The sequence below is a fragment of the Halichoerus grypus genome, chromosome 6, assembly GCF_964656455.1.
Source record: "Halichoerus grypus chromosome 6, mHalGry1.hap1.1, whole genome shotgun sequence".
Lineage (NCBI taxonomy): Eukaryota > Metazoa > Chordata > Mammalia > Carnivora > Phocidae > Halichoerus > Halichoerus grypus.
The window spans coordinates 154,700,263-154,716,709 of NC_135717.1; the positions used below are offsets into that span (position 1 = coordinate 154,700,263).

Below are 16,447 nucleotides of genomic sequence, written 5' to 3' on the forward strand. Positions count from 1 at the left end.
TATAGATTCAGGGTGCCTGGGTGGCTCAGATGGTTGGGCATCTGCCTTCGGCTCAGGTCATAATCCTGGGGTCCTGGGATCAAGTCCCACATCGGGCTCCCTGCTCCTCAGGGAGCCTGCTTCTCCTTCTACCTCTCTCTCATGAATAAATAAATAAAAAATCTTAAAAAAAAAAAAAAGAATCTACAGATTCAATGCAATTCCTATCACAATCCTAATGGCATATTTCCTGAGAAATAGAAAAACCCCATCTTAAAATTTAAATGGAATTTCAAGGGACCCTAAATAGCCAAAACAATCATGAAAAAGAAGAACAAAGTTGGAGGACTCACTTCTTGATTTCAAAACTTACAAAGCTACAAGTAATCAAAACATTGTGGTACTGGCAGAAAAAGAGAAATGTAGACCGATAAAACAGAATCAAGAGCCCCAAAATAAACTCTCACATTTATGGCCAATTGATTTGTAACAAGGGTGCCAAGACCATTTTGAGAAAAGGACAGTCTTTTTAACAGTGTTGGGAAAACTAGAGATTCACATGCAAAAGAATAAAGTTAGATCCTCACTTTACACCACATAGAAAAATTAACCCAGGGTGCCTGGGTGGCTCAGCTGGTTAAGCGGCTGCCTTCGGCTCCGGTCATGATCCCGGGGTCCTGGGCTCGAGGCCCACGTCCAGCTCCCTGCTCAGTGGAGAGCCTGCTTCTCCCTCTCCCTCTGCCTACTTGTGCTGTCAAATAAATAAAATCTTAAAAAAAAAAAAAAATTAACCCAAGATGGACAAAAATTAAGATGGATTACCTAAATGTAATAAGCATTAAAATGATAAAACTCTTAGGGGAAAATATTCATGACCTTAAATATGCCACCAAGACCAGAAGTAAAAAAAAAAAAAAAAAAAAGGTATGGTGGATGTCATTAAAATGAGCAATTTTATGTATTAAAAGGACACCACCAAGAAAGTAAAAGACAACCCACAGAATGGAAAAAAATAACTGCAAGTCATATACCTCATATGTGTCTAATATCTAGAATATATAAAGAGGAGCGCCTCGGTGACTCGGTTAAGCTTCTGACTCTTGATTTCAGCTCAGGTCATGATGTCATGGTCATGAGATCGAGCCTCTCATCGGGCTCCGTGCTCAGCAGGGAGTCTGCTTGGGATTCTCTCCCTCTCCCTCTGCCCCTCCCTCCTCCCTACTCGTGTGCAGTCTAAAATAAATCTTTAAAAAAAAAATGAATATGTAAAGAACTATAGCTTAAAACAACCCAACTCAGCAACAACAGTTTAAAAATGGGGAAAGGACTTGAACAGACTCTTCTCCAAACCAGATATACAAATGGCCAACAAGCACATTTAAAGATGCTCAATATCCTACTCACTAGGGAAATGCAAATCAAAACCACAATGAGCTACCATGTCATAAGTATTAAAATGAGTATAATTTTTTTAAAAATGGAAAATAAGTGTTGGCGAGGATGAGAAATTAGAACTCTCATACATTACTGCTGGGAATGTAAAATGCTGCAGTTGCCATGGACAATCATTTGATGGTTCCTCAAAAAGGTAAACATAGAATTACTAAATGACCCAACAATTCAACTCCTAGGTATATAAACTCAAAGAATTGAAAACAAGGACCCAAACAGATGCTTGTACACCCATGTTCATGGCAGCATTATTCACAAAAGCCAAGAAGTGGAAAAAAAGCTCGTGTGAAATCAACAGATAAATGTTTAAACAAAATGTACATTTGAAGAATATTATACAGCCATGAAAAGAAATAAAATTCTGATACATGCTACAACATGGATAAAACTTGAAAACATCATTCTAAGTGAATGAAATAAGCCAGACACCACTATGGTACAACTCCACTTACATGAAATACCTACAATAGGCAAATTCAGACACAGGAAGTACAGGCATACCAGGGGCGCCTGGCTGGCTCAGTTGGAAGGGCATGCGACTCTTGACCTCAGCGTTGTGATTTCAAGCCCCATGTTGGGCGTAGAGATATACTTAAGTAAATAAATAAAAACTTAAAAGAAAAATTACAGGCATACCTTGGAGATACTGCATGTTCAGTTCCAGACCATTGCAATAAAGCAAATACCATTAATAAGTGAGCCAAATGAATTTTTTGGTTTCCTAGTACATATAAAAATTATGTTTATGCTATATTGCAGTCTATTAAGTGTGCAATAACACTAAGTACATACTTTTGTGAAAAAAAATTCTTTATTGTTAAAAAAAATGCTAACCCGTCTGAGCTTTCGGTGTGTCACAGTCCTTTTGCTGGTGGAGGGTCTTGCCTTGATGTTGATAGCTGCTGACTGATCAGGGTAGTAGTTGCTGAAGACTGGAGGGCTGTGGAAATTTCTTAAAATAAGACAATGAAGTCTGCGGAAATGATGGAAGAGTCCTTTCATGCTATTTGATAGCAATTTACCCACAGAACTTCTTTCAAATTGGAGTCATCTTAAACCCTGATACTGCTTTATCAACTAAGTTTATTTATGTGATATTCTAAATCTTTTGCTGTCATTTCAACAATCTTCACAGCATCTTTAATTCCATCTCAAGAAACCCCTTTGCTCATCCATAAGAAGCAACTTCTTATCATTACAAGTTTTATCATGAAATTGCAGCAATTCAGTCACATCTTCAGACTCCACTTCTAACTCTAGTTCTCTTACTATTTCCACCACATCTGCAGTTACTTCTGCTCAAGTCTTGGAATTAGCTTCTTCCAAATTCCTGTTAATGTTGATATTCTGGCCTCTTCCCATGAATCATACATGTTGTTAATGGCACCTAGAATGGTGAATCCTTTCCAGAAGTTTTCAATTTACTTTGCCCAGATCCATCAGAGGAATCACTACTATGGCAGCTATAGCTTTTGAGATGTATTTTTTTTTTTTTTAAGATTTTACTTATTTGAGAGAGGGAGAGGGAGAAGCAGACTCCCTGTCGAGCAGGGAGCCCGATGCGGGGCTTGATCCCAGGACTCTGGGATCATGACCTGAGCCAAAGGCAGCCGCTTAACCGACTGAGCCACCCAGGTACCCCATGAGATGTATTTCTTAAAGAATAAGACTTGAAAATCAAAACTACTCCTTGATCTATGGGCTCCAGAGCAGATGTTGTGTTAGCAGGCATGAAAACAAGATTGGTCTTGGTTGTCCATCTCCATCAGAGATCCTGGGTGATCAGGTGCATTGTCAATGAACAATAATATTTTGAAAACCTTTTTCCTCAACAGTAGGCTTAAAATATTCAGTAAATCATGCTATAAAGAGATGTGCTCTCATCCAGGCTTTGTTGTTTCACTGGCAGAGCACAGGGAGAGTAGATTTAAGCATAATTCTTAAGGGCCTTAGGGTTTTCAGTATGGTCAATGAGCACTGGCTTCAACTTATAGTCATCAGCTGCATTAGTCTCTAATAAGAGAGTCTATTTTTTTTTTTAAAGATTTATTTATTTCGGGGCGGGGAGAGAAAGAGGAGAGAGAAGGAGACTCTCTGCCAAGTGTGGAGCCCAACGCAGGGCTTGATCCCACAACCCTGAGATCACGAGCCAAAAATCAAGAGCCGGATGCTCAACCAACTGAACCATCCAGGCACCCTAGTCAATCTTTTGAAACTCTGAAGCCAGGCACTGACTTCTCCTTTCTAGCTATGAGAGACAGATGGCATCTTCTTCCAAGAGAAAGCTATTTTGCCTACATTGAAAATCTGTTTAATGTAGCCACTTTCATTAATTATCTTTAGCTAGATCTTCTGGATAACTTGCTGCTTCATCTTGTACTTTTATTTTATGCAGACATCTTCTTTCCTTTAACCTCATGAACCAACCTCTGTTAGCTTCAAACTTTTCTTCTGCAGCTTCTTCACCTCTCTAAGAGAACTGAAGAGAGACAGGGCTTTGTTCTGGATTAGGTTTTGGCTTAAGGAAATGTTGTAGCTGATTTGATCTTGTACCCAGGTCAATAAAACTTTCTCCGTATCAGCAATAAGGTTGTTTCACTCTATCATTTATGTGTTCACTGGAGTAGCTCTTTTAATTTCCTTCAAGAACTGTTCCTTTGCATCCGACAGCTTGGTTGACTGGAGCAAGGGGCCTAGCTTTCAGCCTATGTTGACTTTTGACATGCCTTCCCGACTAAGCTTAAATTATTTCTAGCTTTAATTTAAATTCAGAAATGTGTGACTCTTCCTTTCACTTGAACAACTAAAGGCCATTGTAGGGTTATTAATTGGCCTAATTTCAGTACTGCATCCCAGGGAATAGGGAGGCCTGAGGAGAGGGAGAGAGATGGGGGAACAACCTGTTGGTGGAGCAGTCAGAACACATACAACACTTATCAATTAAGTTCACTGTCTTGCATGGGTGTGATCTGTGGCACCCCCAAAACAATTACAGTGGTAATATCAAGGATCATCACAAATCACCACAACAAATATAATAATAATAGAATTTGAAATACTGTGAGAATTACCAAAATGTGACACAGAGACACAAAGTGAACAAATGCAGTTGGAAAAATGGCGCTGGCAGGGTTGCCACAAACCTTCAATTTATTAAAAAATGCAGTATCTGCAAAGCACAATGAAGTGCAGCACAGTAAAATGAGTTATGCCTACACATTAGAGGTTACTAGAGGCTGTGGGGAGGGGGAAATGAGGGAGGATTTCTTAATGGGTATAGCGTTTGTTTGGAGATGAAAATTTTTGGAAAAAGATAGTGGTAATTGCTGTACAACATTCTAATGCCACTATATTGTGTACTTACAATGGATAAAAATGGCAAATTAAAAAAAAAACAAAACAGTAAAAACAGAAGCATACAAAAAAACAACTTTATGAATTGTCCTGGATCCAAAAGATAGATTATGAAACATGTTAACAAGTAGTCTTTCAAATGCAATAAAGCATCAGATAGAATGGAGCCACTTCTATACACCTAAAGCAACATATTCAATGTGTGTTAACAACATCACTTGGAAGGAAAACAAAAAAGGCATCCTCTCTTACCTTTAAAACCATGTCAGTATAAGATGAATCGTAAGTGTTCAAGGTTCAAAATTTCTGAGTTTCAATTCTCTTCATTGCAAAGTTTTCAGGATCTGAATGGTGGTGCTCAAGTATCAAAAAAAGTATCAAATTCCTTAATAAAATGAAGAAACATTCCTAGAACTTCCTAGGAAGAAGAATTTTATATAACTACTGGATATATTTCTTCACCTTTTCTATGCAAGAATATCAAACTTATAGATAACTATAAGAAATTTGTAAAACATCATTTATATAACCTATGAAATGAAAAATCTGACAGCTTTATAATTGAGTACTATCCTGTAAAATTACAGTAGAGATTACTAAATGAATGGCCAGCACAAATATAAATTAAATATCATTACTGGCACAGTGAGACTTCATGATCTTAAAAATGAAACCCATAAAGGAAAATGATACCATTCTGCACAGCCTCCTTCCCCCAGAAAGAACTATGACTCAACAAAACCACATTTTAACAACATGAAGATCTTGTTATTATAAATTTCAAAACAAAATGGAGGAATTTCCACATAATATTTATAACCTTCAAAGTACAATATTAATACAGGTCTGTCAGTTAGAAATAACAGCAGTTTGTTAGGCTACAAGATTTAACATAAAACCAATTTACAAATGTGAAAAGCAGTAGTGGTCCAATATTCACCATTACACATGAATCTGTTTCTTCCAGAAAATTTTTTTTAAAAATTAAAATTTCTGTATCATGAAATATTAAAATAACACCCAAACATGCCACAATCACTATTCACAAATAAAGTTAAAATGAAATATACAAAAATTCACTTAATACTGTTAAATAACAATAAACTACAAGATTTCCTGAACAGAAATGGTAGGACCCCTGAATGTTTTACAGTGAATATCAGGAAAAAAAAATTAAGTTATGATTATTTTCATGATATATAAGCCAAAAATTTACATGACCATTTCAAAATATACCAATTAAGATTTGTAGTTTGTAAGATGCACTAAATGAATAGTCCCTAAAAGTTAACACAAATGCTTGAAACACTTACCAACACCAAGGTGTGTTTATGATGTTCAAAGAGATGCATAATTGAAACTGTAATATTTACTATCTCTGATAAACACATTAATACCTACAATGCTTTAAAACAATCCTCTAAGTTGTTTCTCTCATTTGTATTTATCATGGCTCATTTCAAAGACATATTACAGCTTTTAGCTGATTCCAAGTGAATGTTATTAAAACATACATATACACACACAGCCCCCCAAATGAAATAAATGGCTCCCCAAAGAAGTATCATCCCTTCTAATAAAAGAATCGTATTTAAGACGAAAACAAGACCTCACATATTTCACTGGACTTGTATGGTTTAGTTTTAACTAAATTAAAGCACAATGTAAAACAGGTAAGTGTATTAGTATACACATATCCAATAATATGCAGTAAATATTTCTAAAATGAGGAAAGGTAAAAATAAATAATTTTGGTGCTTTAATTTACTGGTATCTAATGTGAGATCCCTATATCAGGTGTTCACTTGCTTGAATCAACTTCTGCATCACATGCTTTCCTAAACATATGTGCTCATCAATTTCTTAGCTACTCTACTTGCGGATGTTCAATAAAAAATTATACAGCATGAACTTAGAGTGTTCAAGATGGCTCACTTATTTTACTGTTAAGCAAAGCTAAATTTACATTCCAGGAAACACTGCAGTTTAATTTTTAAAACAAACAAGAAATGCAGCAGTAAAACAATTCGTGAGGAGAAACAGATGCATTCACATCTAATAAAGCCACTGCAACTTCTTCAGGCATTTAACTGTTGTGTTAAATAAACAGACAGTAGTTATTTAGCAGCAATGATTCCGCAATAAATAATGCACTGTGTTTCTCAGTCCTGCACAAAAATTGCAGCTACAGTTACATCAACAGCTGTAACCTACTGGCTCTAATGGCAGAGAAGACCTTAAAACCAACTGTACAAAAAAATTGTCACACTGTGACAACAAATATAAAAACAATCTGTAGGTCTGAAATAAAAAGACTCCACTGTGAAGAGGACAGTGTAGACAAACGGAGATTCCAAGTCCACCAAAAGAAATAATTGCCTTCAGATCTGAGTCCTTGATTGATAAGAAAGGCTGGGGGCTGGGCTTGAAACCATTTTATCAGACTTAAAAGAGCATGCTCTGTCTTCTGTTCTTCCCATGTCCTAAAATATAAAGTCATTTTATGAGGCAGTTCAAGGTTCAGTTTTATCCCACATACAGTATTTGGTGACTCTAGGAAGCTAATGTTCCCACCAGCAAAAACTAATGTTCCACGATAAGAGTGATCAGCACTGTCTTAAAGACCCTTTTGTTGATGGGGTCAGTCTATAGCTTCTATGCTTCGAAGTGATGAACCTGAAGACTAGGGAAGCACAAGGTGTGTCTTCTGCCTCAGGTACCAGGGATGGCGTGTGCAGTGATCAAGCCAGGCCACTTGTAAAAGGTCTTTGTGCCATCTGCAGCTTTCAGGATCCCTGACTTGACTGAGTCAGATTTCTCTCTGAAGAATTACTGAGCTGCCCACATCATACAGAAAAGTGAGTACGTGCAATGCTAAACATACAGTTGTGGAATGCACTGTACATTGGTTTTTACATCAATAATTTTACTGATCAAGTTATAAACCAAAAACGTGGTTCCACGCAAAATTTCATGATCGACACGTGAAATGGTTTATGACAAACACACCTGTCTCTGGATAAGAAGAGTTTCGAAAACCCGGGTCCTTTTGCAACTGAATCTCTTTCAAACTGAATATTGATACACCTAAAATGCATAGACAAAAACTATCAGGTGAAGGTCTAACATTATTAAAACAAATATAACCCAACTACAGACAGAATGTTTAAAAATGTATATTGATTCAACATGAAACATTTATGCTACATTTATAAGGTTACAGCCCTACTGAACTATTTTCCCCTTTGTCCCAATGTTTTGAGAAGGAAACCAAACAAAATAATCTCCCCTCAGAAACTTTCCCCTACAACTCTGCTTTGAATAATGCTTCCAATATGTTTCTCCTAGAATATGTACATATAGAGAATATACACTGTCTCTTTCTAGGACTTACTGGGGTTGGGAGACCTAATCAAAAGGTATTTCTTGACTTTTATTCTCTCTGTCCTTTATGTCTCCTTATAATGGCAGTCAGGGCCTCAAAATAACTGCAGATTTTCAGAAAAAAAACAATAGGTTTGTACACAACCATAACTGCCTACCTCAAACTATGAAACTTGGTGTTAATAATGAAATGTAAATATCATTTTTTTTTTTTTAAAGATTTTATTTATTTATTTGACAGAAAGAGAGTACAAGCCGGGGAAGTGGATAGCAGAGGGAGAGGGAGAAGCAGGCTTCCCACTGAGCAGGGAGTCTGATGTGGGGCTTGATCCCAGAACCCTGGGATCGTGACCTGAGCCTAAGGCAGACGCTTAACCGACTGAGCCACCCAGGTGCCCCTGTAAATATCATCTTAAAAAAAAAACACTTGTAATTCATCTTTCTCATTTCCATCTCTGCCAGAGAGGTAGTCTTTCATTAAAAAATATCCAGGTAAGTTCTAAGTGAAAAGTCTTAAGGATTCTTGATTCCAATTAGCAAACCTCAATGAATCAATATTCTTTAGTGGTAAATGAGAATGGGAAATTAATGAAAGCTTTTGGAATCTCAGTTCCTAAATATTCTAATTCCCCATTCACCTTACTCAGTTTTAAAGTAAAATGTTGGGGTAATCTTTTAAAAGGAGGTTATGAGTAAAATGAAGCAGTTAACTCAGGCATGAGAAATCAGCTCTTTTAGTGACTGACAATACACTCACCACTTTCATGAAGATAGTAAAGTCAATGACCGTAGCAAAGAAAAATCATCTTTGTACCTTGAAAAGGAAATCTACTTTCACAAGAAAACAATTTTATGTTTTGGATGTGCTTCACTACTCTTTGCCTGAAATCCATTTTTAGAAACTCTGAATCAAAGCAATCCAGAATGGGCCTAATGACAATGTCTATCATCAGATGGCATTTTCCAATTTAAGTCTAATAAGATTAATAACCCATGCCTAAGTACTACTGATTTCTTACAGAGCAGTGGCAATGTGTTCAGTGTTAAAAAGAAACAAATTAAGGGGGTGCCCGGGTGGCTCAGTCAGTTGGGTGTCCGACTCTTGGTTTCAGCTTGGGTCAAGTTCTCATGGGTTGTGGGGTCAAGCCCCACTCGAGCCCCACGTTGGGCTCCAAGCTCAGCAGGAAGTCTGCTCGAAGATTCTCTCCCTCTGCCCCTCCCCCTACTCGCAGGGGCATGTTCTCACTCACTCACTTTCTCTAAAATAAGTCTTAAAAAAAAAAAAAAAGAAACAAATTAAAACATATGCAAATCAGACACACTTCCCTTCAAGGAATTCTGATCTGGTTACAAAAAGACTAAAAGTTTATGCTTAAAAACCAACAACGGGGCGCCTGGGTGGCTCAGTCGTGAGGCATCTGCCTTCGGCTCAGGTCATGATCCCGGGGTCCTGGGATCGAGCCCCACGTCGGGCTCCCTGCTTTGTGGAGAGCCTGCTTCTCCCTCTCCCACTCCCCCTGCATGTGTTCCCTCTCTTGCTGTGTCTCTGTCAAATAAATAAATAAAATCTAAAAAAAAAAAACAACCAAACCAACAACAATCTCTTCCTAAACCCCTAATTCACCCCAGTCTCCAATACTGGACAAATGAAAATGGTGGGGGGGGGGGGGGGACTTTAGAATTTCTCTTACTTTCAGGTAAAGTATGTATTCTTGGTCCCAGACTTCGAAAGTATACATGTTTCATGGCCTCTTCTGCTGAAACCCTTTTCTTAGATTCGTACTGTGAAAAAGCAAAGAACTGCTTCATTAACCTTTTCTCTAAACATTATGAGGGGAGGCAGATTAGCATTTAGAGCTACTTTTATCTTATTTGTAATACAATGACTGCTTTTTAAGAACCAATTTGGAGTACACCAGATATACTCAAATGTGAGTTACTACTGAGATTATGTAGTAATGACTATATCTCAGTTCCAAATTTCCAAGATGAAGTTGGATATTCTAAAAATTTAGATTCCCTGTATTTTCTGAAATGATAAAAAAAATTAAAATATCTGACCTTTGGCGTTCCTTTTCCTCATGAACACCAAAGGATCACTGGAAATATATCCAATACTTTTATGACAGATATTATTAAATTACCTATTGGATACCCATTTCCCTTTTATCCTTGAGATAATCTAGATTTGTTTAAGGGGCCCATGCTTCCAAATCCAGCGGATCAATCATGAATCATAACTGTTTTAAGTTTAGGCTAACTATGATAATCTTGCTCCCCAATTCCCAGCCTCTCTTACTTAAATTAATGTTCTGGCCAATGAGACTTAGGATGAAGCTTTGCAGGGGTTTCTGGAAAAGCCTTTGCTTTCCAGATTCAAGTGGGTGATTATGGCTGACACCCTTATCCTCTCTTCTTACTGCTTTGAATAGAAGGTATAAATGGTATTTGTAGGTGCAGCAGCCTCTAAGGCTGTAAGTATAAAGAAAAGAAAAAGAACATAAGAGAATACGAATTGCAGAGAACATGGCCCTGACATAGTTGATCAATGCCAGAAGGTGACTACCTCAGAGTTCTAAGTCACAATGAGAGACCCATACACATTAAGAGAAACCATCATTTATTATTTTTTTACTTACGCATATGCCTTAAGCATGCCAGATACTACAATAATCTTATTTAACTGTCATGACAAATACTTAAGCATGTTATTATTGATCCCATTCTACAGATGCAGAGAAACTGAGGCTTAGTGATTACAAAGTAAGATGTAACTTACCTGAAGAAACTTTGTTATTAACTCAATTCCCTCAGAGTCTAACCTAAAAACAACAAAAAACAAGTGGTTATTCTTTTATCTTAGCTGACAGCAACTTTTCAAATAAAACTATTTCCCTAATGTTTTAACCTGCTAACTTCAAGTGCTCTAAAATAGCCACTCTTGTTGCTTTCAAATAGACTCAAATCTGTTTTATCCGTAAAAACTTATCTTGCCACTTGTTTAAGAAGAAACTATAAAAAATTGGGCTTTGACTCAAATTTTCAATAATGAAGAACAAATTAGATAATTAAAGAATTTTTTAAAATCACCACTCTGTCTCAAAGTAACCCTTATTATCACAAAAGCTGAAGTTACGTGTATCATTTTCATACTGTTCCACTACAGGCAAGATACAAAAGCACCATTTTCTTACTGTATAGGTGAAAATAAAGACAAGTAACTCTGAATGTATCACACTGTGGTTCACAATAAACACAGATGACTCATTCAACATGTTTTTACAGGGTAGTCTACGGAGAACTGGGTACTAGAACCTATAAAGTTCAATGTAAATATGCCACAATGACATCATAAAACTTAATTAAAAATTAGGGCTACAAAATCAATGAGGTAATCAATAAAGATGGTAATTATAGTGATGAAATCCATTTAGTAAGTAGAGGGTTTGGGGACTATTTTAATGGGACAATCTCTTGATCAGAAATCACAGGTTCTATTTTGCATGCCTTTCACTGGCAAAAAGCACAATTATGAATAAAGAAGTATTTTCCCAAGTGCTCTTAGTGGGTATGTGGATGCTGTAGCCTAGACATTCTCCAGACTAATCCTTTGTAGTTTGCCATTCTGACAAATATCCAGAGCTCCTTGGGCACAAACAAACTAGGGGCTAAGGTCATGGAGAACCTGCTTTAAAGAAGAGATTCAACCTTCTGCACTGGACACTACAATAGTAAGCAACATATAAATGACAAAAATAGGATTTATGCTATTTAGAAGGAAGAGATACACACAAAAAGCCCTGCACATAGTATTATTCTGCCTAAGAAAGTCTACTTAAAATGTTATCAGTTGCTATAGTAACAATAAGAACATCAATTCACATAAATACTTTAAAAATATTTTTGGTACCAGAACTGTTTTTTCTACTCTCTCTAGCTTGAGAATAAATGGAACTAGAGCCAAGTGTGTTACGTCGTGAGCAATGTGAATGTCTTTTGATTAAAAGACATTGACCTTATTTGGTATCTGAGTGTACTCTATTTTTTTAAAGGAAACATGAAAAAACACAGTCAAAGGGGTTAGTTATTCTTTGTTACTTACTGAAAATGTAATAATTCCATAAGTAGAAATGTTCTGACTGAAATTTTAATGGGGGTTTTAAATGGATCTGGGGGTAGATCTGAGAAACGTTAATGAAATGACCAACATTTAGGATATGAGGGGTCAGAAAGAGTTCACATTCTTCAAATATAAATCATGTCATTAACATTGGCCAAATACTGATGGGTCATCTTGGGTCAGAGTCAAGATTTTACTTATAACACTTAGGTTTTTGTAAGTAAATACAGAATAATTCCATAGGAAGCAAAACAAAAATTTTATCACGGTCTTCATGGTACTGAATACGGCATTAACCACTGTCTTCTTTCTGAGAGAGGGAACAATCTACATAAACTCTAGAATTCTAATATGGATGTTCTATATTCATTTTATTTATAGCTCGATTCTATGATTTACGTATCTTGGTCTCTGAATTATAAAATTAATCTGACAAAAGGAAGAAAGAAATTCATTCAGATTCAAATCAGATCCTGAAATATTTAAGAACTCTGTATGTGTATTATATATTTTTCCCTGAATCCTTACTGCGGCTAATGCTTCAAGAGACTGGAAAGAATCATGTGGGTTTTCCCCTTTTAACTTAAAGAAAAAGAAAAAAAATACCTGGGTGCATGGTTAATGAGAGGCTGTGGTTTGTATTTTGGAAAGTTGTAGTTCTTGAACTCATCATTTGAAGAAACACCTGGCCAAGTTTCCTGAGATGGTGTTCCTGAATTTAAAAAAAATTTTTATTTGTAAACATATAAAAATTTATATATACACAAATATATATAAATAAGGAGAACTACAAGTGTCTTAAAGAACAATTTACATTTAGTAGCTGATTTTACTATTTCAACTGAAAGCAAAATGATAGAAATAGTAAACACATACTGACTTTTTTTGGGACTATGCAATGATCCATAAAAATGCCATAATGCCTAATTGATACCTAACCTAGAAATATTTCCTAATAATATGCTAAAGGTCAATTTTCAACAATATTTCTCTTTGTTCTTGCATACAATTTTTAATGCAAAGGCAGAACTTAGTAAAGGAAAAAGAGAAGTTACATAGAAGGCTCTATCTTTATAATTATGCTGATTATAATTCTTTTCTTTGTAATCAGGTTTTTTTTTTAAGATTTTATTTTTAAGTAGTCTCTACACCCGACATGGGGCTCGATCTCACAACCCATAGATTACGAGTCACCATGCTCCACTGACAGGGCCAGCCAGATGCCCCAACTAATTATAATTCTTATAACAGCTATCTTAGTCTCAGTACCAAATTTTTAAATATATATTTTTAAATATATAGTCTTATCTAGCTAGTCACAATTGCAGGAAACAAATTACTGGGAAAATATTTCTGTTACCTAGCAGTCGGAAAATCAAGTGCAATTCATCTTCCACAGTTGATCCTGGAAACAGAGGTCTTCCAGAAGCCATTTCAAAGAAAATGCAACCAACACCCCTTTAAGATATATCATAAAAAAATGATGAGCAATCCATTTACATATTATGAAGGACAATTATTTTTTCCTTAAGATTGCCTCTGGAGATGGAGAATTTTGTATCAGTCAGCTAGAAAACCTCCTACAGAGATTTTTTTCAGCTCCAACTAAGCTAATTTGTCAATATGTATCCTATTTGTCTCTACTTCCATGTTGCTAGATCCACTCCTCCATCTCCCCTCCTCTGCCCTGCCTTAAAATGTCCAGCTCTCCTCTGTATGACCCTTGAAGAAAAACATACCAATAGCTAATAGTGATTTAATGCCTATTACGTCTTAGTGGGTAGCAGGGATAGGGAGAAGCAAATGATTCAAGATACTTTTATGCAGGAAGCAGAGATAGAACATATAGGTGCAGGATGGTGAGTGTGTATGAGAAGGAAAAGAAATGTATGGGGATTCAGTGAATAAATACTAGAATCTAGAATCTGTGTCAATACCCTTAAGACATAGTCCCTTCTGTTAAAGGGCTTACAATCTAACCACTGTATGTAAAATTTTACATATTAAAATGGTATACAAAAAGTTACAATGATGGAGCCACTATGGAAAACAGTATGGTTGTCCCTCAAAATAATTTAAAATACAATTACCATATGATCCAGCAATTCTACTCCTAAGTATATACCCAAAAGAACTGAAAGTAGAGTCTCAAAGACATATTTGTCACCTATGACCATAGCAACATTACTCATAATAGCCAAAAGGTAGAAACAACCCATATGTCCACCAACAAATGGATAAACAAAATGTAGCATACATATACAATGATTATTCAGTCTTAAAGATGAAAGCAATTCTGACTATATCTCTACAACATGGATGAAACTTGAAGACATTTATGCTATGTGAAATAAACCAGTCACAAAAGGACAAATACTAGATCATTCTACCCATATGAGGTGCTTAGAAATGTCAAATTCACAGAGATGGAAAGTAGAATGGTGGCTGCCAGTGGCTGGAGGGAGGAGGAAATGGGGAGTTGTCTAATGGGTATGGAGTCTCAGTTCTGCAAGATGAAAAAAGTTCTGGAGCGTTAAGGTTGCACAACAATGTGAATGTACTTAATGCCAAAGAACTGTACAACTAAAATGGGTTAAAATGGTAAGTTTTATATTATGTATATTTTACCACAATTTAAAAAATAAGTTTAAAAAATGTTATACAAAATTATATATAATTGTTCAACGCAAGACAACAGGAGGAAGCGTATGACTTATCATTGCATTATATAGTCAATAAATGCAACCACATTTCAGAGGAAGGTATTTGTCACTGGATGCTAGGTTGTATTCAGAAAGGATTTATGAAAAGCTCTGTTTTGAAAGTTCCTAGGCACAGAGATGCATAGTAGACATTCCAGATGCGTGGACTAGTATGAACACAAGTGCAAAGGTAGGAAAGCCCAGGTTATTTTTGAGATATGGTGAGTAACCATTTGGCTAAAAGGGAATATTTATATAGAGGAACAGTCTAATATAAGTTGGAAAAGATAGCTCAGAGACGTTTTATGGAGATCATTAAGTATCAGATTGATGAATTATATCTTACTCAATAGGTAATGAATGGGGAAGCAACAAAGGTATTTGAGTAAACGAATGTCATGATCAGAGTGGGATATGAGGAAGATGGCTACAATATTTTTTTATTCTTAGACTGACTTAAGGCCAAGTGGATTTTTATGAATATTAAATGATGATAAGAATAATTTTATTTTGAACTATGATGTACTAAACATTCTTCTAAATGCTTTGTATGTATTAGGCTCACTTGGTATTAACATTATCCACAGAACAGCCTTTTAAAGTAGTTATTGTTACTATTCCCATTTCTTTAAATGAGGAAACTGAGGCAAGTCCAGTAATTTGAATAAGGTTATTATATAGTTATAAGTGGCAGAACTGGTAAACCTAAGTGATCTTACCCATGTGTCAAAACTTTTAATTATTGCTTATATTGTCGCTCTTTATTTTTTTTTTTAAAGATTTTATTTATTTATTTGACAGAGAGAGGGAACACAAGCAGGGGGAGTGGGAGAAGGAGAAGCAGGCTTCCCGCTGAGCAGAGAGCCCGATGCGGGGCTCGATCCCAGGACCCTGGGATCATGACCTGAGCTGAAGGCAGATGCTTAACAACTGAGCCACCCAGGCGCCCCTATTGTCGCTCTTTAAAGTATTATCTCCTTAAAAGTCAAATATCTCGGGCGCCTGGGTGGCTCAGTCGTTAAGCGTCTGCCTTCGGCTCAGGTCATGATCCCAGGGTCCTGGGATCGAGTCCCACATCGGGCTCCCTGCTCAGCGGGAAGCCTGCTTCTCCCTCTCCCACTCCCCCTGCTTGTGTTCCTGCTCTCGCTGTCTCTCTCTGTCAAATAAATAAATAAAATCTTTAAAAAACAAAACAAAACAAAACAAAACAAAAAAAAAAAAAAAAAAGTCAAATATCTCTCAGTGTGCCATGTGAACAGCTACATTCTTTCAAAATTATAAATGGCAATAACATTTGCATGTATTTACCACATGTCAATCTGTGTTGAGTACTCTGAAGAACCGAGAAGCACATCAGGTGGCCGGTACCACAGTGTGACGACTTCATTGGAGTAGGTCTTCGTGGGAACTGACTTGGCTCTGGCTAGCCCTTCATAGGGAAAAGAAAACAATTAAG

The 16,447-nt window shown here is 36.4% G+C and overlaps 1 protein-coding gene across 2 annotated transcripts in view; it reads right to left on the reverse strand.

Annotated features, from left to right (window-relative positions):
• Positions 1-5,531: 5,531 nt before the first annotated feature.
• CDK17 (cyclin dependent kinase 17) overlaps positions 5,532-16,447 on the reverse strand; it is a 111,664-nt gene continuing 100,748 nt past the window's right edge. Inside the window, exons 11-17 of one of the 2 annotated variants that reach the window (XM_036085856.2) lie at positions 16,300-16,420; positions 13,650-13,747; positions 12,896-13,001; positions 10,949-10,991; positions 9,861-9,951; positions 7,795-7,872; positions 5,532-7,268 (exon numbers count right to left, since the gene is read on the reverse strand). In XM_036085856.2, the coding sequence (XP_035941749.1) occupies positions 7,231-7,268; positions 7,795-7,872; positions 9,861-9,951; positions 10,949-10,991; positions 12,896-13,001; positions 13,650-13,747; positions 16,300-16,420 (575 nt within the window). In that variant the 3' untranslated portion in view covers positions 5,532-7,230. Of the gene's footprint in view, positions 7,623-7,794; positions 7,873-9,860; positions 9,952-10,948; positions 10,992-12,895; positions 13,002-13,649; positions 13,748-16,299; positions 16,421-16,447 lie in introns of both variants that reach the window. The other variant, XM_036085857.2, reaches the window with a different exon arrangement.